General features: G+C 35.0%; 1 protein-coding gene across 1 annotated transcript in view; it reads left to right on the forward strand.

Annotated features, from left to right (window-relative positions):
- Positions 1 to 24332, forward strand: part of rst (roughest) — a 55022-nt gene that overhangs the window by 17298 nt on the left and 13392 nt on the right. Inside the window, exons 3-4 of the mRNA XM_036371648.2 lie at positions 20505 to 21393; positions 22493 to 22693. Of these exons, the coding sequence (XP_036227541.2) occupies positions 20665 to 21393; positions 22493 to 22693 (930 nt within the window). The 5' untranslated portion in view covers positions 20505 to 20664. The remainder of the gene's footprint in view (positions 1 to 20504; positions 21394 to 22492; positions 22694 to 24332) is intronic.

The raw sequence follows: 24332 nt of genomic DNA on the forward strand, positions 1-24332 counted from the left end.
TGCTTACAAAATCTTGCACAGCGAATCGCACACCTGAGTGTGTACACGCACTAAAAATGCGCATTTTAAAAATAGTATTTTCAATTTTGCCTGCATTTTTTGTTTAGTTTTTTTCTGAGTTACCTCTGTGGCGATCTCCCTGACAAGTACGTCGAAACTTTTTCGATTTGTGCAAGGGAGAAAATCACCATAAAGCGTAATGACTAAAACAGATTTAAACGTATGATCTGAGCGATCCGATCATCAGCTTGAGCCGCCTCTTTTAGGCAGCAGTCCTGCGCCAATGCCACATACATACATATATACAATGTATGTACCCATTATTTGGGAAGCACAGAGCGCATCGAACGCCAACCCTTTGATGACAGCTTTTGTTTTGCAAGCAGGCGGCAACTTGCTACTTCACTTGATTGCTTACAAATTACAGTCAAATGCCGAATATCTAAAATTCCGTGTAAGTATTGGCCGTTTGCTCCCTTTTGTCATTGTTGGCTCGCCGTCGAAACCTTAATTAAGGAGTCCTGTTAAAGCGGCGCTTTTACTCAGCCGTCATACGAGTATATACGTACAAGAGTAAAGGCGTGCGAACGGTCTGTGTTTAACTGCTGCTATTCTGTGATTGTTAATGGCTCGGCTTAGTTAGGTTGATCCTGCAGCGGCCAGTGTTTCACAGTCACGCAAGTCAGCTTATGTAAGCAAGTCCCTGTTGGAGCACATATAAAGGCACAAACTTATCTGTGTTAATATATGCCTGACTGCTTTATTATCCCCCGATATTTTCTCGCATTTCATTAAGTCCAATGCAGCGGACACTTTATATATTATACATACTCGTATGTATGTATGGGCTTAGCCTTTTGTTGTAGGGTTCACGGTTTTTAATAATAGTCCTTGCAGCTGTGCCTCATTTATGGAGATTTCTCCGGTTATTGGACAGCAAACAATTCCTCTTTTTAGCCATGCCACTCCTTATGATTAAGCGCCAGTTTCGGCCGAACGTTTAATATTTACAGTTCAGCAGAGGTGTGTATGTATGTATGTGTTGTTTGAAATTCGTACGGTTTTATGTATTTTTGGCTAGCATCCAAAGGATTTCATATTCTTCTCTGATTTAAAATGGAATGATTTCTCTTAAAGTATTTAATTTAAAAAATTGTTGCGGTAAGTTCCAAATATTATATTTCATACAAATACTTCGAAGACTTAAAAAGTATCATTTCACTCTAAAACCATATAAGCGGATAGTAGGTTTTTTAATGTATACAAAACATATAACTTCTCTCAATTTATAGTCGCCTCTAAATATCTTTATTTATCATTTTTGAAACTTAATAATCTACAGGTAAACTCTGTCGCCATACTACATTATTGTGTTTTTCGTACGATAAGTAAAATCTTCGTTTTTATTGAGCTTTTTGTAAAAGCAGAGATCTCATAAATATTCTGACAGTAAAGCTTTTTGTTTTCATTCAATTACCGACTTTTAAAGAGGCTTATAAAAGTTTGTGAGAACTACAAAACTAAGTATCTTATCTGTTTTAGATAATTTAAAAATAAACTTAATTATAATTAATCGGTATACTGCCCCTGTACACCTTCTTTTTATGTTACCTATAGGGTAATGTTTTCTTTTACTTAAATCTAATTATTAAAACAGCTATTTGAGCTTTTCTGAAGCACTTTGACATTATTACTTTTGTTATTTAATTTGGTTTTCTATTAGTAGTATTTAAAACTATAGTATAATATTTATTTATGGAAATGTAATGAATTTTGCTTGACCACACACAACTTTAACTCAAACATCATTTCTTTACACTTTGTTTATGATAACTTCTCTGTTATTTTTTGTTTTTAAACGAATATTTAGAAATCTTTACGTTCAGATTATTCAATTTCTATCGACAAACAACAGGTTGGCTTTTTTATCAAAATAATTCTTCAGGCAAACTCAAATATTTTTTGTCTCACATACCATAGAAGAAGGCTTCATCCGTATGTATGTATGTATGTTTGTATTTTAAATTTTTTCTGGTTATGATAATGTTCCGTTGCACTATTAGCCAATTTTCGGTTTTTCCAGATTCTATCATTTCCTAACCAACTTTCATATTTTTTATGGAATACCGAAAGCTCAACTATCGGCGTGTCGATTAAATGAATAATTTGACATGATTAACACCTTCTAATTTCGATATCTATTCAGTAATTAATCAAACCGTTATCGAAAACTGCGGATTTTAAAGCAATCTATGTGTACGTTGAAAAATATACATACATGTTGCACTATCATACCTTTTTTATTTCCAAGAAACGAAGGTGACAGTTTTTTTTTGTACTATTGTTTTTTGTTTTTCATAATCTTGATTTCTCTCTGCGCGTGCTTTGTGCCAACATATTAACATATAAAATGCGTTCAACACAACAAAACTATTCAGTAAAAAAAGAGAAGAAAGAGACTAACTAAAAGCAGATATTTATGCAGAGTTTAAATAAAACATTAAATTACTCATAAATTAAGGTGGATCCGACAACTAACTGGTTCGCTGGCACATCATCGTCGACATTCTTGACAGCAGCATTAACAATTTGGCGCCCACACACGCCTCAAAACAACCTTTGGCTATTTGACAACGAAATATTTACACAAAAACCAAAAAAAAAAAAAACAAAGAAGTAATAATAGCAACAAAAGAAAACAAAAGCAACAGCATGGCCTAAAAGTTGAGCTTTGGCTGCTACTTGAGGCACGGCAGTGACGATGTGTAGCTTCGGCTTACAAGCACCATATGTGGGGAGTTTGCGCACTCACTTTACAAGCTCAGCACTACCAAAAACAACCATAACAAATAAAACACCAAGATTAACATAAATAAACACAATTATAAATTACATGAAGCAATAATAGCAACATCGTTAGGAGAGTATATATGTTAGTATAAAGGAGTATTTTAAATAAAAACAAGAAAAAACGTTAACTTCGCCGGCACCGAAGCTATAATACCCCACACAGGAGCATTTATTATAGAATAACTGGGTATAAAAAGATCTTTATCTTGAAGAATTTGTTCGAAAACTATAGCATTCTCTTGGACAATAATCAATGCCGAGTTTCGTGAAGATATCTTGTAAATAAAAAAAAATTTACATACAAGAGCTTAATTTTGGTCGATAAGTTTGTATAGCAGATATACGTTATAGCGGTTCGATATCGGTGGTTCCGGCAAAGGTGCAGCTTCTTAAGGAAGAAAGAACGTGTCCGAAAAGATCGATATATAATAAATTGAGGGGTATACAGGCGAAAAGACAGACGGGTAGACAGACATGACTACATCGACTCAGCTGATCGTTTATATATATACTTTAGAGGGTCTCTGAGATTTCCTTCTGGGTATTACAAACTTCGTGGCAAACTTAATGTACAGGGTATAAAAATAAAGAATGTCATTTTTCGTTTCTCATATATTTATGCATATTTATATATTTATAAGCGTAAGTTAGCGTAAGTTAGTATTTATGTAGTTGTGCAACAATAAACTTTATGCTTTTCTACACAAAACCACTGCAATGCTAACAAATCATTAAACTTGTCAAAGACACGCAGCCCACCTTAAAATGGCAGTGCCACAAAAATAAGCCAAACAAAAACAAAACCAAATTCATAAACATTTGTGCCACTGAAAAGAGAAGCAAAACAGCACAAGAACATAATACAACAACAAATATGATGTAGTTTCTTCCTAAAATTTTTAAAATAAATTTAGATTCATTTTTGCCAAATTTGGTTGTAAACCAAAAGTATTTCGGACTTGCTGACGCCTAAAATGCAATTACAAAAACAACGAAAACTAAAAAATCATAAAAACCATAAAAATGTATCAGCTGCCACTCTGTGAGCAACAATATTTGTATTTGTCTTAGATTTTATTTGGCAGCCGAGTTGATTTCGAGGCGCTTTAGGCAGCTGAGCAAGAAGCTGTCGCGTTGTTAACAACTTCATTATATGCCGTTCGGTGATAAATCAGCAGCGAACTGGCCTCAAACACAAAATAAATAAAACAAAAACAATAACAAAAGCTCTTAAATCCAAAAAGCACATTCCAGCGGCACATTTCGGCCATAACACACCCTACTGGAAAATGCCAAACGAAGTAAAAATACAATAATAAAATTTAATGAATTTTAACCAAGTGAAATACTGATGTGTGTGGGCAGTAATTTGCATGAAATGTGATGTGTATGTTTGCTGGCGTAAGCTATTAACTTTTAATTAAAACAAAAAACACAACGAATGAAGTGACTAATATCGCAGCTAATATATGCATTTATACCTTTTTTGATTTTTTTCTATAATTATGGTATTTCATTAAGCTTTAATACTTAGTTGAACAAAGCAGAGTTTCATGAAAGCGATACTAAAATTGGGCTGATCACAAAACACCAAATAATCAAAACTGATATGATTATAATAAACGCTCACACTTTTGGGTCGAAACATAAACTGTTGAAACTATTACTGCATAATTGAATAAAAAAAACTGAGAAACAAAGCATAATGCGGTGATATGAAATAATATAAAGTAGACAATAAATATTTTAATATCCGACAAAAAAACCAATAATTTTTTCTCGAATAATGCTATAGTTTTGCGCTTAACTCATAATTACACTGGTAAACACTGTTTTTGTCACACGACGTTTGTGGTGATATTTGTTTATTTTGATGTATCCTTTTTAACAATATATAAAAATTTTGTTTTAATCACGTCCAGTTTTTTGTGACAGCTACATAAGAGCTTGAAGGAAAACTGGAAATGTTTTTTGAGCGTTGTCCAAAATTTTCTAGGAAATCATAAATCGGAGAATTACAAAGACTTAATAAACGAACTTATCATGTCATATAAAGCTTTGGGGTGTAATATGTCCGTAAAAGTGCATACGCTGGACTTTCATCGGGATTTCTTTTCCTGCACATTTGGGTGTTGTAAGTGACGAACAAGGCGAAACGTTCCATCGGGCCATTTCCTTAATAGAAAATGGAATGCAGCGATGTTGGCAGATTATTGTTGTAGACTTAAAAAGAACCTTCCAGAAGCAAAATATTCACGAAAATCATAAGTTTGTTTTCTATATTAAGCAATAATTTCTTAAAATGCATCTGAGGTTTGTACTTTTTAGGAAAATAAATATTTTGATGTTACAAGAAATCCTGACGTGCAAATTTTTTTTTATACACATGTTATTGCTTAGTGGCCCTAGTACATTCAAAATTTGACATGAGCCTTCATGTGACAAAATTTTAAAATTCGTTAACCAACAACAATTGTTTTAAATAACTTTAAAATTGATTAGAAGTACAACTTCTTACGATTTGTCGAGCAGAATCACACTCAGATGAGTGATAAATGATTATGTAGACCTATTAGTATTGAAATGTCTCCAAAATCGACTGATTGTGTTATGGGTTTTATGTAGGGAGCACAAAGTAGCATAAAGTTGTGCGTAAGGATACACTTGCATATACGACAACTTGGTAAATAAAACAATTTTTTTGGGATATCGATCTAATTTAGTAACTTATAAACCTTGATCATTTAAATATTTATAATATAATTGTGTTTAAATGTGTAAATTTGTTGCTTTATTTTTGCTAAAACTGCGATAGTTACGGGCTTGTCTAGACTTCCTTGAGTTACATCAGACTACAGTTGGAACAATTACGTGTACCGTTACCCGTCCTTAAGTTGCTTTTCAACTTCAACTTCCAGGCACATTCATTCATTGGTAGGTCGTTTATTCTCAAATAATTTTAGGCTCTTTGTGTATGACATTGATTATTGTGCAAAGCAAGGGTAAAATGTCCGAATACTTTGTTCAGATTGGATCTTTATAGCATCCAGCTGCCATACCGCAGATCAAAACCCATTATAACCATTGAAGCTATAAAAAATGCACCTGTGAATTTTATTATTTGTTCTTGTTTTGCTATAAACTCTAAAGTGGTACAGGAGCATAAGAAAATCTAACGGCAAGTGTTATTTCCAGCTGTCAACCTGAAAAAGCGTATGAAGTCAAGCTTATTTTCAATTACCTTTTTTAACAGCACACTTTACAGTTAGTACAGTTATTTAAAAAAATCCCCGGTTGCGTTTTTACTTTTGTGGCAGCAACTTGAAAACAAATCTGCTCGGCGATGGATCATTCTGTGCATGCGTACACACGCTATCTCTATACGTAAAAATAGTGTGCGTGCTACAGCCACCAACCGAGTATTAACAAGAATCTCGGCTTCTAAAAGTTGCACCTGTTCGTGCATTTGCCAATCAGCGTCTTGCGCATTGCCACAGCGCCCCACGGTGCGTGCGCAGGACACGCACACAATGCGGCTAAGAAGTGGAGAAGAAATATGAGAAAAAACAGTAGAAGCAAAATCTTGCTTGCCTACACGTTCAAATTATGCGAGATATTCCCGATTGACTGGCTGTTGCATGTTGCCATGTTGCATGTTGTTTGTACATATTTACCAACACTATAAACATGTTATTTCCTATGTATGTATGCATGACTATGTGTACAAATACGCGTTGCAACAGCACTATCGCCTTCATCATCAAAATCAATGCAAAGGCGGCATCCTCATAATCTCCCTCATGAGCCGACGACTATTTGCCCGTAAGGCTTGTTGCAACTCATAGCTCCTTAACTGATAAATGTGTGTTGCGGTTTGCTGCGCGTTTCTACCTTTCTTATATGTTGGTTTTTTCCCTTTTTTCTTCAAGTTTTGGTATCTACATTTCTACTGCTGGTACACTTGTTCGGTCTTCAATACCCCCATACACACTTATTTACAAAACAATGAATAATTCGTCCCCGTGCGAGACAACAACATGTCGATTAAGTGGATGCAAAGGCATCTCTCAAACCAGGCACGCACTGAGAAGGGTTTTATGCGCAGCCACTTGACTATTTACCTTGTTCGATGCGACTTTTCAATAAGTGTCGTCTAGGAAAAGAAGAAAAAAAAATGCAAGCTGAGGAACTCATACTTGTGGAGCAGCGAAGAGAAGAAGCCATTACGTCTCAGGTAATCGCGCATAATATGGCTGACATGTGGAAAAGTAGTTGGGGATAAGAGCAATGTACGCATAAAAAGGAGCATGTGTTGCTTAGTAGGGGATCCAGTTGCTACTGCGGAGTGTAGATATGTATTTAGGTACAATAGTATATGTTGTTGTTGCGGCATTTCAATAAGAAATGTCCACACGGCATATTTTACACATGATGTTAGGCCTAACCAGTCTGGACGAGTTGACAGACTAGATCAATTTTTATTTCTGACGATAAATAGTAGTTGTGCCTATACAAATATATATGTGCGTACAAAAATTGGTGACAGTTGCAGAAGATTAAAATTTTGGTATTGAAAAATGTCAAGATTTTATTTTTTTCACTTATCAGAAAACTTCAAATGTTTATTGGATAACAGTTTTTAAGCATTATGCCGGATCATCCATCTCTGAGGCCTATCTCTCTTGTCAAGGTATTTAAGCATTTGGGATTTGGTATTTGGTTTCTGGTTTTGTGAGCTTCTGGCTTTCACTTCCTGAGGTTGTAAACAAATCAGATTTATTGTACTTCACACTAGTGCATAGAAGTCAAAATTGATTTATAGATTAGCAAGAATGACAAAATCATTTTACAGACATTGACAACTATTATACACAAATGCCTCCCGTAAGCTGTATTTTATGATAGCTAAAGGTTCCAAAAGCCAACTTTTTAGAAGCGTTCAATTACGAATTAAATTTTTTATAATCCTCCAATAACCGTGATAAAGTTCTATTAAGCAAGCCTAGAGATGTAAGAGATATACGCGTGTATATGCATATTTCCTTATAGTAAGCATATAGTATATGAACTATAGTATTTCAGTGCAAATTTGCCAAAAAAATCTCGATTGCAATGTTCAGTTCGAATATATTTTCACAACTCAAAGAAAAGATGTGTCAACAGGCTTGTTGCTTTCAACTCATCTTCTAAGCGCAATACATACAAAATTCAGACTTCTTGCTACGCCTAAAAACCAGTTTTAAGATAGGTACATGCAAAAGACTCACCACAGCTCAAAAACCTGTTGCTGTCTGCTCCAACAATTTCAGCGCCTTCCGCAATCACCAGAACACACATACTGCTGCTGCTTCGGTAGATTTTAGTGATAAGGCACAAATAATTATTTTTATATATTCCTTTTGAATATGTACATAAGTATGCCTGTGAGAAGACACCAATTTCCAAACAAGCATTTTACTGGCGCTGCTGGTCGAGCATAATAAAAAACGGTGTATGGGATGCAAATCGCCGGTGGCACCTAACTAATGACTATCAGTCACATATGTTGACTAACACGACAGCGCTTTAAGATTAATGCGAGTGTGAAGATGTATCGGTACTGCTTGTAAGTTGCAACCATGGCGACATGCATGTTGAATTGCATGCATATATACATTTTTGTTGCTATACAAGCAGAGATTCTTTTATATCTGTAGTATTAACAAATATCCGAACATGCGAGACCGTAACACCAACAGATGCCAGTAGCGGGTTGATTGTGAAAAAATGCTAATCAAATCGACAAGGGTTTGCATTGAATAAGCGATCGCAGTGATAGCACTCACAACACATCCATACACACCGACATTCTTACGGAAAATTGTATGCACATCCAACTAGTTAGATTCAGTACTTAGATACTTTTAGAAATACTTAACTAATAGCGTTTTCTTTTCTCACAAAAATGTTGCATTTATTCTGCTCTATGTCCGGGCAGTCAAAGTTTTGTGTTCTTTCCTCAGAATTTTGCTTTCTAACCTGAAAAATAATACCAGATTTTCTGTCCGTCTCAAACTGAACTAAGGGTGAGAGATTGCCCAAGCGATGTTTATTTTTTGTTTTTTAATTATGTTTTTCTACTAATTAAATTGATAAGTTTTGTTAAGCTCAATAATAGATATTTAGATATATAGGTAATGAGTAGTATTTTATGTTCGTAGTTCGGAATTCTCATTGTATCTTTATGCGGCCCAAAAAAGCTAATTTTCATATTTTCAAATCTTTTTATAAATTGTACATATTTTTTTGTTTGCGATATTTTAAATTCATTTTCCACCCTGCAATTTATGACCCAAGGTTAAAGGTAGATCCTCTACGGCTGAAAAATAAAGCGAAGACTTTTTTGATTCAAAAAACTTCTGAAGTATGGCGTTATGTATAGATACAACGTCAAGAAATTATTACACAACTGCTGAAGCAATTTATTTAGACTCAAACTAGATCATTTGGATAGCTGATGGTGTGAGTACCAATCCGACAAAGGTGGGCGGTGTTAGGAAGGAATTGTTTTATGATTATAACCGGTGATCCGGTAACATCTTACCACAGGGACACTGGTTCGATAATGACCGAACTACAACTAAGTAAAAGCAATACTAAGGGAGGAGCTTACAATATGTTAGTCAATATTTTTTTCTAGATCTTAGTAATAATAGTTTGATAAAGAAAGCTCCACCTGAGGACTTTTCCAACCAAATATTATTCTGAGCGATGTTATTGGTTCTATTTACTACTCGAAACTTCCAAATTGAAGATTCATTTATAGATCAGTAAATAAACGAGATATTTTTTCAAGTAGTTGGAAGCATGATATGATTTTTTCTATCAGACAATGAGAAAAAAAAACTGTAACATGGCAAACCTTCCCGTTACAAGCTCATACTTGAAGAGATTTTCGTAGACGTGTCTAAGTATTAATTTTCAGAGTACCAAGCGAAAAAAATTTTCGTTTCTTCTACCCACCGATATAATAAAAATATAAAAATGAGGTAAGTCCGTAATGAGTCCATCATTATTCGCAAAAGCTATTTTTGGTCGTTCTATGCCGAACGTATTTTTACTTTTGTCTGAGAATGTCCTATGAAAAGACTAATTGTAAACTTTTGTAACCGAAAGAGACTAATCGGAAAAAACAGCACAGAAGGATAACTTCGTCTTTGTGGTAGCATTGAATAGAAATGTAACAAAGATTGAACCAACCTATCTGTAATTATACCCTATATTCGGGACTAATTATTACTTTATTGTGTTCCAATGATATGTGTGGATGACTATTTCATTCTCAATTATACCATATACGTAATATTATATTTTATATTGTAAACTATATCTTATTAAATATTTATTTTTTTTAATTATGCTTCATTTGCCGAGGCTTAAAAGTATTATCGCACATACTTAACTTGAAACAAATTAAACTAAATTGGCAGTGTTACTAAGGCCACTGATTGACATGCCAAACGCCTCTGCATACGAATTTGACGCAGCAACAAGTACAATCCGTTGCAAGATGACAACAACAAACACAGCTGTGTAGGAGAACAGTAAACTGCAAGAAATCTGCAACACTATGCCAATCAAGCTGCCACAAGTTGCTGATGATGACAGAGTTGCTGACGGGCCGAACGGATGCCGCAACGGATGTGGTTTTCCTTTGGAGCCTGTGCGTTGGCTGCATTTGAGACATTGCCTGCTGCTAAGAGACAGCGACAGAGACAGCGCCAGCCCCAGCGCTTTGTTTTAAGATTCTAGTTGATATGTGCGCGGCTTCTTTCTTGCCACCACATCTTATTGCTATTTTGTTTGTTTGTGTTGCTTTTCTTTGTTTTTGTTTTCGAACAGGCAACCAACAAAGGCTTTGACTTTGCCTTATCCCTTTTCGCTTTGGCAAATTGTTTGCTGCTTACCGCAGACAAGTTCATCTTTACTTAGCGTCTGAACATGTGCAACTACTTGGCGCAAGATGAACAACTCTCCCTAGCAAATTTTCATTTGCTGCCAACGTGTTTTTTTCCCGCCCCTCTTTCACTGCCTCTGCACTAACTTCTATGTGCGCGTGCAATAGCCAACGCTATAAATCAATAAAACCCACCTGGTGCGAATAATTTCGTGATTTTTTTCTCTCCTCCGCTTTTGTGGCACACACAGTTGCACACAGTTTGCTGTAAAAACATATTGTTAAATGTGTGTTTTTGTTTTGCTATTTTGGTTGCCTTCACGACTCTAAAGCGTATCGTATCGGGGACTTATTATTGAACGTCGCTTCGACAGCTTTAAGTTGCTGGACAGATTGCTGGCTAAGCGTAGAGGAAGAGGGGGCAGCGCCGTGCAGGCCGTAGCGAAGCTGTTAGTTTGCCAAGCGCCTTGGGGCGACATGCAATAAACTATCAACATATTGCAGTAAATCCTGCAAGTGGCAGTAAGAAGTTGTGGCAACTTTACTCCAACTGAGTTAGTGTCATTTAACAACAAACTTCTGCCGAAGTCAGCGCGCTGGCAGCAAGAGGGAAGCGACGTGTATGTTTGTTAGCAGGAAAAAGAAATATATAGTGTGGTTGGTATATTAGTTTATATATACATATGTGCTTGTATATGCATGAGTATATGTGTGGCAGGCAGCTTTGAAAGTTGTGAGCGCGAAAAATTGATTTATAATCGATGTAGGGATTTCTGGTGGCATTTGCGGCAGCAAATTATGTGTGGCATGGATGTGGCGCGAAAAAACACGCAAGGTAAAAAGTAATTTCTTATGTAGACTTTTATCGTTCGGTATTTATTAGAAATGTTTTAGACGGTTGAAATATGCAGAGAAAATTATATAATATTTGTTATGAGGAAGACGAAGAGTGTTGAATTTCACTTCCACTTCGAATTTCTATTGAAGCTTGTTTCTGCTAAAGAAATGTTTATCAAAATTAAATAAATAATGTATTTCAGCCTTAAATCTTCTTTTCTTATTTCCACTAAGTGAAGCAAGATCGTGCAATATGTGCCTGACCGAGAGCGGTGGCTATTCATGAATTATATTCACTTGTAAATTTCAAAAAGTCGAAATTAAAATGTACTATACATGTACATTTATATTATTATTTCATATTTAAAAATTTTTGCTGGCAGGTCCGATCGACTTGAAATATTCACGCGAAATTTTTAGATATATTTGCATAGTGTTAATGGAACGAATACGAATTTTTTCCTACTCTGAAGTGTTTTTATAAAAATCTGTTTTTGGAAAAAGTTTTTTCTGGAATTTTTTCGAAATATTGACTAGTCGACTTTGATCAATGCCTGTTGTTACCTAGCTTTATAATATTTCTTTTTTTTGGTTTTTGGATTAAGGTAATTAAAAAACAGCAAAAAACCCTTTCTCAACGCCAGACACCTTTTTTCGACGGTTCTCCTGGAGGTCGGCTATTTTTTGTATTTCTTTTGTAACTAAATTGAAAAAATAATTTCAAATAACTTCATTCAACTGAAATAGTAAAAAAAACCATACTTACAATTCTAACAGTTATTGCGCTCGAATAACTAAAAAAAACATACAATATTCAGTCGAATATAAAGAATTAAATAAATAAATAAAACAATCAAATCATCACAAATCAACTAAAAATCAAAATTTGTGTCAGAGTAAATTCACATATATTTAAAAAATAGTACACTAGTAGCTGAAGCAAAAAATTGTCAGAAAACATGAACCCGCAAAAAGACAGGGCAACACAAGTGAAATATCAACAGATTACGCATTTCCGTTCAATTTGCTTTATTACTGCAAATTCGTCCGAATTAAGATTAACATAAAATTATAATTGCTTTTTATTGCTCAGGGCACGCAAAGGAAAAACTCTATATTTGACCGCAAACACATGCATACATATATATATATATATATCCAAAAGCGTAAATGTGTGTAAAGTAAAACCTTCCAAACAACAACAACAAAACAACAAACTAAAATGTGAGTAGACCATCATTAGTAGGCTGGCAAATTACAATAGTTACGCAACTCTCGAGTAAAACCCAAAAAACCAAAAAATCAAAAAAAAAAAGGCTAAAAAATCTACAATGAAATGTTAAAAAATCTCCACACAAATACAAAACAAACGAACGTTAAAACAAACAGTGGGTAATACTGTAAATTAAATGCAATTAAATTTAAGTGTACGAGCAATAAACTAAACAAAAACCAAACAAATTACCAAATGAAGTGCCAAGAGACGGCAAACACAAAAGCAAACCCATTATGTAATTTGTTGTAAATAGAGGTGACCAAGGAAACAAGAAAAAAATTGTAGAAAAAAATAGTGTGGCATCCACAAAAATACACAAATAAAATAATTTAATAAAAAATAAATAAAATTCAGAAAAAATTGACAACCTACTAAATAATAGCAGCATTGAAGGTCAATGTCATTTCGTAGCAGCAGTGTGGGCATTCGTTTTTTAGATTCTGCTTTGTAAATTACTCAATTTAGCTATTAGGAACAATAAGATTGCAAGTAAAGAAATGTACAAATATAGCAATAAACATGGTTACTCTTTCAACTCGTTGAAGAAATTTTTTTTTTACTTTATATGTGTTTCTTCGCTTGAATGCCGGATACATGGATTGGTAATATTTGTTTTAAACTTTTTTTAACAAATTTGAACTTCCGAAAAAAACTTTCTAAGCAAATAGAGAGTTAGAATTCGCTGCATTGCCATTCATGCAAGTTGTTGCACCGGATGCAGTTGCTGGCAAGTGGCTTGAACTTCATTAAGAAACACTTTACCTGACGGCTTTCTACGAAGACTTGTGTGGAAATAGATAGATTTCCATGTAAGAGCAACAAATATGTAATAAATCTGCTTGGCGAAGGTCATTAAAAGTAGATTTTTTCTGTTATTAGTCCATTGCCTTACTATTCACAACAACGCTATGCACGCATATGTGCTTATGGAGCTGTGCGCGTAAGAATGCCGGGCGGCTTAGCGTGAGAAAAATACCAAAGGAAACACACCTGCCCGGCTAAATTACTCAGCAAAGGGCTCACTTATCTATCTGCATGCATTTGTATTTTAGTATGTAATATATAAGTATGTATATGTAATCTGTGTTGTACTCATACGCATTTGTGGCCCATTTGCTGCACACAACTATCGGCTGAGCTTTTTCATCTATGTATATGATACTGCTGTGGCATTCGGATTGCGGTATGCTGAGCTTGAATGCCCTGTAAACCACAGAATTTGTACCTTGAGGGTTGCAATGCGGCGTTAAAATAGTTACTTTGCTACACTACAATACAATTATTAATTATATGCCATTGAATATTTTGCTCGAAAAGCTAAAAAAATGTTTGCAAAAATATAAAATATAAATTGAAAAATAAAAAACTTTATGTCAATACAAAATTTACCTAATTTGTATGAAAAAATTTTTAATAACTTTATAAATATTAAAAAGTGTATTCGGCAAAGTGGCACATCTGAACTAATTAAATTAAGTTACAAAAAAAATTAATTAATAAAAATGAATTTTCTCTTTGTCCACTTACCAACTATACTCGCTGCGCAATAATTTCCGTTTACTTCCAACTAATTGCATACCAATTAATTAATAACACACACTGAAATACAATGACATAGTTTTCCGCATTTACCCTGATTTTCTTTGTAGATATACCTTAAATTTGTCACGAGGCTTATAACACCCAGAAGGAAATACCGTATAAAGTATATTTATAAATTGTCAGCTTGACGAGCTGAGTCGATTTAGACATATCTGTCTGTATAACATACATGCGATTTAAGTTTTTGAGATATCGATCTGAAATTTCGCACACGGACTTTCTTCACCAAGATGCTGCTCAGTTGTCGGAACCGATATTGGACAACAATAGCATTCGAGCATATTGCTGCCATTTAATTCCGAACAAAACCAAGAGAAAGTATTTTCTATTAAAAATGCACCTGTGAAGGGTATTTTAACTTCGGCGCAATCGTAGTTATCGTTTTTTCTTGTTTCATTTGAATTTTTTCTTTTCACTGTAATCATTACTTTGCGCCTAAATGCATTTAATCTCTATTTTTTAAGTGTTTGTGGAATTTTATTGCACTTGTCATTTATTGTGGTTGATTTGCTTGTGGTTTCGTTGTTGGTTTGAAATATTATTGGATTCATTAACTAACATATAAGGCGATATTAATTAATTTCCTTGTTGTTTTAGCGGCAAACAAAAATTCACACATAAATTTGAGGAATGCTGCCGAATTGACATTCCTTAACCAGAAAAAACTTCGTCCGGTCTAGTTACGCAGACCCGATTTTTGTGTGAAATTTTAATAGATTATGTGATATTGTGTGGCATGTAAAAATATGTAGGTATTTTTTTGCATCACATTTTCGCATTATTTTCGCACTAGCTCAAGAGAATGAAGCTTTTATATTTAATACGCCTAAAGCCTAAGCGAATCCAGGCGACTTCAAAAGAATCTCCCCGATATAATTATGGAAGAAATAGAATATATTGTGTGCTTGGCAAAGTAGTTCTTCAATATTTTTGGGCATTTTACGGCATAATTTTTGTGGGATAGAAGACGCAAACCACTTGGGAGTGTTTTCTAAAATACTATGTCTACAAATTTGGCCTAGATTTTTCGTCTACCGTAGCTTTTCTATCAGAGCTAACCTTAGAATTCCACTAGAAGAATTCTATCATGATAGGATATTTTCTTCGGAAGAAATTGCTAGTATTTGTTAAGATTAACTGAAATATAAAGAGGAAACTTCACACAAATCTACAAAAAGGTGAGAGAGAAAGAGCTCATAGTCTATGGAAAACTTCACACAAAAACATTTAGATTTAAAATTTGATCAACTTTTGAAACACTTGCATAATCTATACATATGTATTTGCATAAGAATAGCCGATCTAAAAAAAATATCAATAAATGTAATCAAAATAATAATAAAGCCAAGCAAAATAATATTTCGATTTCGAGCGCAACGCGCTCAAATTATTGGCACAATGTGTGTCGCAACGCTCAAATTGCCAACTGCCAAACGCTGTCAACCGCCGGCAGCTGAAAATTGCCATACTCATCAGCGCAATGATTATGATTATGGCAGGATTATATGATGGAGGCGTTCCATTAACCAAACGACTATTGAATTTGGCGAAAAATGTGTTGTTGTGACAATATGCAATACGATAGGCAGCTGGATATTACCGGCAATGTTGTTATACCTAAATATGATTGAGTTAAATGCCATTGTAGAGGCTATTTTACACGCTTTGCTTACATAGAAATATACAAAATATAAAAGTACATTGCATATCGTAACATCATATTGTGGTAATTTGCTCTAACTGTTAAAAAGGGAAATGTTAACATCGGCTGCACTCAAGCTGTAATGCCCTTCACAAAAAACTGAATATTTTTTCCAGGAACTTGGTTTTGATCGGCCAATTTATATGGTAACTATATGATATAGTGACTCGATCTGAACAATTTCTTTTTACACCGTTGCTTTGGACAATAACCCATGCCAAATTTGGTGAATATGTCTCGAACAAGCACTTGATTCCGTTCCTTCAGTTTGTATGGCAGCTACATGATATATTATTCCGATATCGGCCGTTCCAACAAATAAGCAGCTTCTTGGTGAGAGAAGGACGTGTGCAAAATTTCAGATGGATATCTGAAAACTGAGGGACTAGTTCGCGTATATACAGAAATGCGAACAGACGGACAGACAGACGGACATGGCATATACATTTTGTGGGGTCCCCGACGTATCCTTCTGTGTGTTAAAAACTTCGTGATAAATTTAATGTACCCTATCCAGCGTATAAAAGAATATATGAAGACCACTTGCAGGAGACTCTAGCCACGTCTTTCAACGTTTCTTATAAATATGAACACCAATATATATACCAAAAAAGTAGGTCATGTGTTAGCTGTCAACAGCTATTAATTGTTATGCGGCTAACCACACACGAAGTTATCAATCGACACCGACCCACTCGCTCGTGTACAGTTATGCACACACCTATGGTATATATGTACATATTATATATTGGACGTACTACGTTTTCCAAGACGTTTGTGAATTTAATAATAACTTTTCCACCAGAAATTAGGTCAAAACTAGGGAAAATATTTCGAGTTTGCACAGCTGCATATTCCTTGCACGACTTACACATAAATACTTTTATGACCGTTTAAATACACTCTGTAACAACGCTTGGCATCGCTAAACGTAGGTATGTCTGTTTCTCTTTTTTTGTTAGAATTTGCTGATGATTTATGGTGTTTGCATTCGTTGAAGGCTCTTTGGGGTGTTGGGTTAAACCGAAAAGGTCGAAGGATGAGTTGTGCGTCCAAAAGTAATATAATTTTATAAGTTAAGTATATACTAGTATATGGTATTTATATGTGTAACAGAAAGCGTTAAGTGTATTTAGGTAGTGGCATGTAACATCAATAAATGGGTGTGTGTATAGAGGGCCGAATGAGTTGTTTAAATTTATTAGTTATTAAAAATGTGCATGAAATATGAAAGTAACGGCGTTTAGCTTTTGTATTAAGCCTAAGCCCATAAATAATTTAATACAGTGTCTTAAAATGGTTATTATTGATTTATAGGGTGGGAATTTTAGGTAAAACGAAGTGTTTGTGAGGGCTTTACGTGTTCAAGGTCACATTGTAGACACTTTGACGAAAATATTTTTAGATTTCAATGCATACTTCAAAAGTAAGTGGCTATTTTCAAGCCTATCAAACGAATCAATTTATTTGAGTGTCATTTTTAAATTAACATTTTTATACAAAATATATATGTACATTGTGAGAATCACATTCTTCAAGCGGACGTGTTCTGACGACAATTAAAATACAGTTTCGACGTTTAAAGTTTTAGGTGCTGAAGCTGATTTACCCGAATGCTTCAGCACTACAGCGGCTTGAAGAGGGAAAATACACGTTCACTATTTTTGCAATTGAATAATGGTTTAGGACAATAGAAGCATTTAAAAAAATTCAATAATTTTTCACGACTGAAATTTTGAGTAACATTCAACTTTTTTTTTAAAACGCCGTTATGTTGTAAATTTCTGACAATAGGTCATCGTAGGAACAATATCTTCTAGCCGAGATTTTTTTAGGTTTCTTCCACGGAAAAAGCAGGAGTTACTGCAACAGTTGAATTTCCTTATAATCTATTTTCATAATACACTCTTCATTATTTTTCATTTGACATCGAGTTAATGAGTTAAAAAAATAAAGGAGGGTTGCTTACTCTTCTTCTGACAAGAGTCAGTTCATAGTTTTTCCTTTCAACTCTAATTTTTTTATTGTATATACTCGTAAATATTTCACAACTTTTACTTAAAAATGTCATTAAAAATAAATTATTGATAAATCAGTTTTCTGCAATAAAAATCAAGTAATCCACATTTTCAAGACAAAATCAATGCAAGCATGTGCTGGATAATTTTTACAGTGCGTTCTTAATTTATACAATAATTTACCATTTTATACCAACTTAAACAAAATTATTACACGCTTATTAAATTATTAAAATTATGTCAACAGCGTTTACAGTTTACTGCAACATGAATGCACGCAGTGACACACACATATATGTATGGATGTATGTATATAAATATTGAGCGAAATACGAAAAACCCTATAATTTTATGTTGCAACAGTCGCACGGCGTGGCGGTAACCACAGCAAAGGTATCGCTTTACCGACACTGTAACTGCACATTTACACCTACATATATACAGCTTAAATTGCGTGTGTGTGTAAGTGTACAAGCACAATCGAGGCGCTGAAAGCCATCGCCGCAACGTCACGCCAACCCCTCATGCAACACAACACACACTCACAAACGGCAGCAGCAACATAGCCACGACAACTAGCTGGGTGGCCCCCAGCTCGGAAACGCGACAAATTTTAAATTTGCAACGTCAATAAAAGCAGCAACAGCGCGACGCAGCCACAACGCTGGCGGGGTGAAGCGTCACTTTTTGTGTAGTCTTTGATTTTCCACCTTTTTTCGGTTATTTGTTGGCAGCATCATGGCTGACGCCAGAAATTACTGGTAGTTTTGTTGTTGTCGCTAACTGCAACAGCCATGGGCCTTGCGTAATTCGAATTTAATGCGAGGTTTATTTATATGCAAAAAAGGCGCACGTCGGTGCATTCGCTCAGGCGGCTAGACTGTAGCCAAAAGTGCTATAAATATGCATGTAAACGTCTTTGTGTATGTTTTTGCACTTAACTGTGTTGGTGTGTGAGTGCGTTTTATATGCAGTTGCTTGTGTAACTACAATTTTAAATATTCATATTTGTCGCAACGCAGCGTCGTCGTGCTGCTGACCGACGCGCTTTCCGGCGCGCTTCCATTGCAGGACCACAATGGCGCTCGATACACCCTAAAGTATGTACACGAGTTGTAACGTAATCGCCATGCAATACTAAAAGTGTGTACGTTTTATACCCAGTAGACTTGTGCGCTGCCACTGCCTTTAGCAGCAGGCTTTCATTGGTTCTTTCAATCCTTCTGATTCGTCGGGTAAGGGAAGTAAAGGCGTAGAACGCGTTTAACATTTGATTTTACAGCATGTCGTGTTTCCTCTGTGTCCTCCGATTAAAGCAAATTTGCATGCAAATTTTTAAATTTTCAATGTGTCCACTGGCTGTAGTCTGCTTTCAGGCGTTCGTGTGCTGATTATGCTTGTAGGGTTGTATACAGTGCGACAGATTTTGGATTACGCTTAAATCGATAGATTTCCACACTTTGCGTTAGTATTCATGTTTACATTGGCCTCTTATAACGGTTGTAATGCAAATATACTTTTATAAAAATGAGTATGTGGATGGTTTGCCAAATTTATTCTCTCACTATAGCTCACTATCTAATAAGAACTTGTTTTGTGTTTTTTACATTTATGTATTATAGAAATCATTGGATAGTTTGTAAAATTTACATTTTTGTTGAATATTTCAACTAGTGCATGTATGGTAAGAGAAGGGTTGCGAATAAAAAATTTTTGTTTAGAAGTATAATTTCCAATTTTTAATTCCAATTTTAATATTTAACAAAAACCGAACTAACAACTGGATTGGAATGAAGAGTGATAAAAAAGAAGGATTTACATATTTCTAACTGAAACACTATATTAATATTTCTAAAAATGCTTTGTATTAAACAAGCGCTCCTTTTACGAAGATAACCAAAATGTTAGCACACGAAATACGCCAGAGCGAAATAATTTAAAATTAAAAACACATTTTTTTGTCTTTTTTGTGAGTAGGTCTGACTCTACAAAGAATCATACATCTTTTACACAGCAACAAGGAGTGAAAACTAAACAAAGCACAGTTATTAAAGACAGAATATTACCCCGTATAGCTACTTGCTAAGGATATATTTTTATATAATACAAGGATATTTTAAAGAATTTGTGTAATTAAAATAATAATAATAATAATAATAGTAGTAATAATAATAATAATAATAATAATAAATTGCTTCCCATAAATTCAGCATCCGCAAATTTAATTTCCGATTTTCTAATAATTTCCTTTCCTTTTATTTTCTTTTCACATTTTCATTGCAGCATTAAAAAATAATAAATTGGTACGAAACTCGTGCGATCAATCACATAATCTACGTTACGTCACGCAAACGCTTCGCAGCGACAACAACAGTGACAATAACAATAACAACTGTCTTTCCATTTCAAGCTACGACGCTAGACTAACACCGACACATCAGTCATGCCGTACGCATTTACTTCAACCACAGCAACCACCCACGCAGCACACTTACCTGTGGCGCCTGGCACGACGCGAATAGCGTTACTCAACCCGCTACGCAGCTTACAGCAATTGCTGCTGCCATTCAAAATCATCGCCATCATCAGCATCATGTCGTCATCGTCGCCGCTGTCGCTGATCACCGTGACGCAGGCTAAACACCTGTCAGCGGATTCTGGTGTTGGTAGCGCCGTAGCGGCGCTTGACGACGCCGCTTATTCCGCTTCTGTGCCGTCTGTCGCCTCCTCCTCATCCTATTATGGCGCTTATCAGTATCAACGTTTCGCTATGGAACCGCAAGATCAAACGGCTGTGGTGGGGGCTCGTGTAACGCTACCATGTCGCGTCATCAACAAACAGGGTGTGCTGCAGTGGACCAAAGATGATTTCGGTTTGGGCACGTCACGTGATTTGGGCGGTTTTGAACGTTACTCAATGATTGGTAGCGACGAGGAGGGCGATTACTCATTGGATATTTATCCAGTGATGCTAGACGACGATGCACGCTATCAGTGCCAAGTGAGTCCGGGACCTGAGGGTCAACCGGCTATACGGTCGACATTTGCAACGATAACGGTGTTGGTGCCACCCGAAGCACCAAAGATTACGCAAGGTGAACTGATTTACACGACCGAGGATCGTAAGGTGGATATTGAGTGCGTGTCGGTGGGTGGCAAACCGGCTTCAGAGGTAAGCTGTTATACTGTTAGGTATTATATATTTATGTTCTTGATTTCAAACATACGTAGTTATTACACCCCTACAAGACTTATAATAATATTATTTGTGAAACTTATGGCAATTAAATACCTACACTAACCTAAATTTTCGGAGTAATAATTATCCGCGTCATTTTAAGTAGATATGTTTAGTATTGTGGTTATTTTTTGGTTAACCCGCAAAGTTATATGCTAAACTATATAATTTAATTCAGCTATAAAACGGCGATTTAAAATTGCTGCTAAATTTTTACCAAAATTTATATTCAACCAATTTTCACCCGAACCATCGTTAAGTATTGAGTATGCCACTATTTTGTATGCGATACAATTTAACTCCCGCTAACTGTAATTCCTATATATGTAGTAGCTATGAGAGTATACGAAATCCATTTATCTCACTCCTGTTACACAGTCAACACATTTACTTTCAACAGCAACAACTAAAATGTATTGAAACACAAATTGAAATGTGCCTATAACGAGAGCAACGCTCGGCCACCACACCCACTTCAATGAAAAAAGCGTTTGCTTTCATTTGAAAACTGAGGGGTGCGCAAACAAAAGTCTGCCAAAAAATATAAAAAATTATAATCCACCGTATTTCAACGCTATCGATGTAAAAACGCCAACTCATCTCGCCCCTTTCTCTTTCCCTTTACAAATACCTTTGCAAATAAAAGTGAATATTTGCGTATCAGCAATGCACACACCTGCGCGTCGTTGTCAATGGTATCCAGCTATTTTGCACTTCAACGACATATTTGCGCAATTTATGTTTTAATTTGTTATCCTTTTTACCATTTGCTTGGATTCGTAAAAATGCACGTCAATCCCCGCCCACAATCCATACAGCTGTCATCAGCATAAAGCTAACCACACATCAACACGCTTTTACAATTTGATCCTCACACGCTTATCCCTTAGTCCTTGCTGCTGTTTTGTGTTTCCGTTCATTTATTCACTCGCTCACTTACTGTTTATTTATTTGTTTTACATATTTACATATTCGACTATATATGTTACCATACATTTATATATATATGTTTGGTGTGCACTTTTGTTTGCAGATAACGTGGATTGATGGACTCGGCAACGTTATAACGAGCGACATTGACTACACCACGCTACAGATGCCGGATGAGCGCCGCTTCACCGCCCAATCGACGTTGCGGTTGACACCGAAAAAGGAGCATCACAATACGACATTCACTTGTCAGGCGCAAAATACGGCGGATCGCACATATCGCTCGGCGAAAATACGTGTGGAGGTGAGTTGAGACGGACCTGTGACGGAAGTCGACTGCAGTTATGTTACATGCATATACATATATCGCTATATATTACATATATACATACAAGTATGTATATAGATATCTGCAAGTAGCTCTATTTCAGCGCATTACAGTTAACTCATCCACACTCTTGTCTGCATGTAGTTGTACAATAGTACACATACGGCATATTAGTTCTTTTAGGTTGAGTACTGGACCACAAGTTCATATTGTTGTGTATTTTATACCTTTCGTGTGTACGTAAAATTCTTTTAGGTAAGGATATTTGTATTAGATACATCTATCATAATATGGCTCTAATTTCACATGTACATATGTGTATATGTGTATTAATGAGGGAAAACTATAGAGAATTCACTGTAGTTATAATACCTTCTTCTCGTACTAGAAAAATTGTTAAAATTTGCCCACCAACATATCCTCGTACATATCTTCAGCTAAAATGCAAAACAACATATCACATTGAAAAAAAAATGGAAATTGCGTTTAGTAGTGAACTACAAATATACTCGTATTATCAAAAAAAATGTAAACTTCTGCTAACAGATATCACCAAGTTATAACCAAAGCTCAAATATTTTGCGCTATGAGTAATTTCTATTTTATATCGTTTTTTCCTTCTCCTGTAGACCTATGATAAGTCATGTTACGTTATTTTTAATTTTAGGTGATGATATGTAAATAAATATTTTACATTCATATCGGAATTCAGTACTTTGATACAGTCACAAGTCGCAAAATTTGAGCTTTTGAATTAGAGACAATTTTTGTGACTTAAGACGACTGTGGAATTCAGTACGTGACAGTCACAAAAATCTCTCAATCGAAAACGAACAGATCTAATCAGCTGTCACATTTCGTTATTTAGACATGTTTATAAAGCCTGAATAAAAATAAACGCGTCGATTACAAATGTTAAATTTCCTATAACGCAGTCAAAAAGCATAATTACCAATGAAAATATAAAAAAATGTTGACTTTGAATCGCAACAGTTACAAATTATTTGAAATTGATATTTTTCAACTTTAACGAGTTTGAATTGTTGACAAAATATAAAAATCGACAATCGATTAATATCTATAATGATCTCTATAAGTAAATTGTCAGTATATTCAAAAAGGAAAACAAGAATTCTATTAGTTTAATCACCTACTTACTATGGGATGACACATTTCAGACAATATTTTGTGACTAGAAGCTAGAGACAGTAGTGCGATTAGTAACTTATCGCAAATAAAGATTTTACTTTAGAATGTCACAAATAATGACTAGAGACTTCTTACTGAATTGCGATATGTATATTATTTCTTTTCAAACATATTTTTGAAATATTTTAAGGCACTAAAATATTTACCTGCTTTGAAATATTTTTTTTATTTCATTTATTATAACATTGAGCTTTTTCAGTGTAGTCTTTATCACTAAATCATACCAAGTATTTCTAGTCTTTCTAGACTCTCAGATTGAAAATCAGGGCTCAAGTAATGCATTTGGTTGCAAGTATGATAAGTAGAGTATGTCATATTCGTTTTATAAGCTTTGTGTAGTGGCTGCAATCTTTAGAATATCTGTATGTGCGCTACAATTTCGGCTCAGTGTTTTTAGAGTAGTAAA

The sequence above is a fragment of the Bactrocera oleae genome, chromosome 5 (genome assembly GCF_042242935.1).
Source record: "Bactrocera oleae isolate idBacOlea1 chromosome 5, idBacOlea1, whole genome shotgun sequence".
NCBI classification, from domain to species: Eukaryota; Metazoa; Arthropoda; class Insecta; order Diptera; family Tephritidae; genus Bactrocera; species Bactrocera oleae.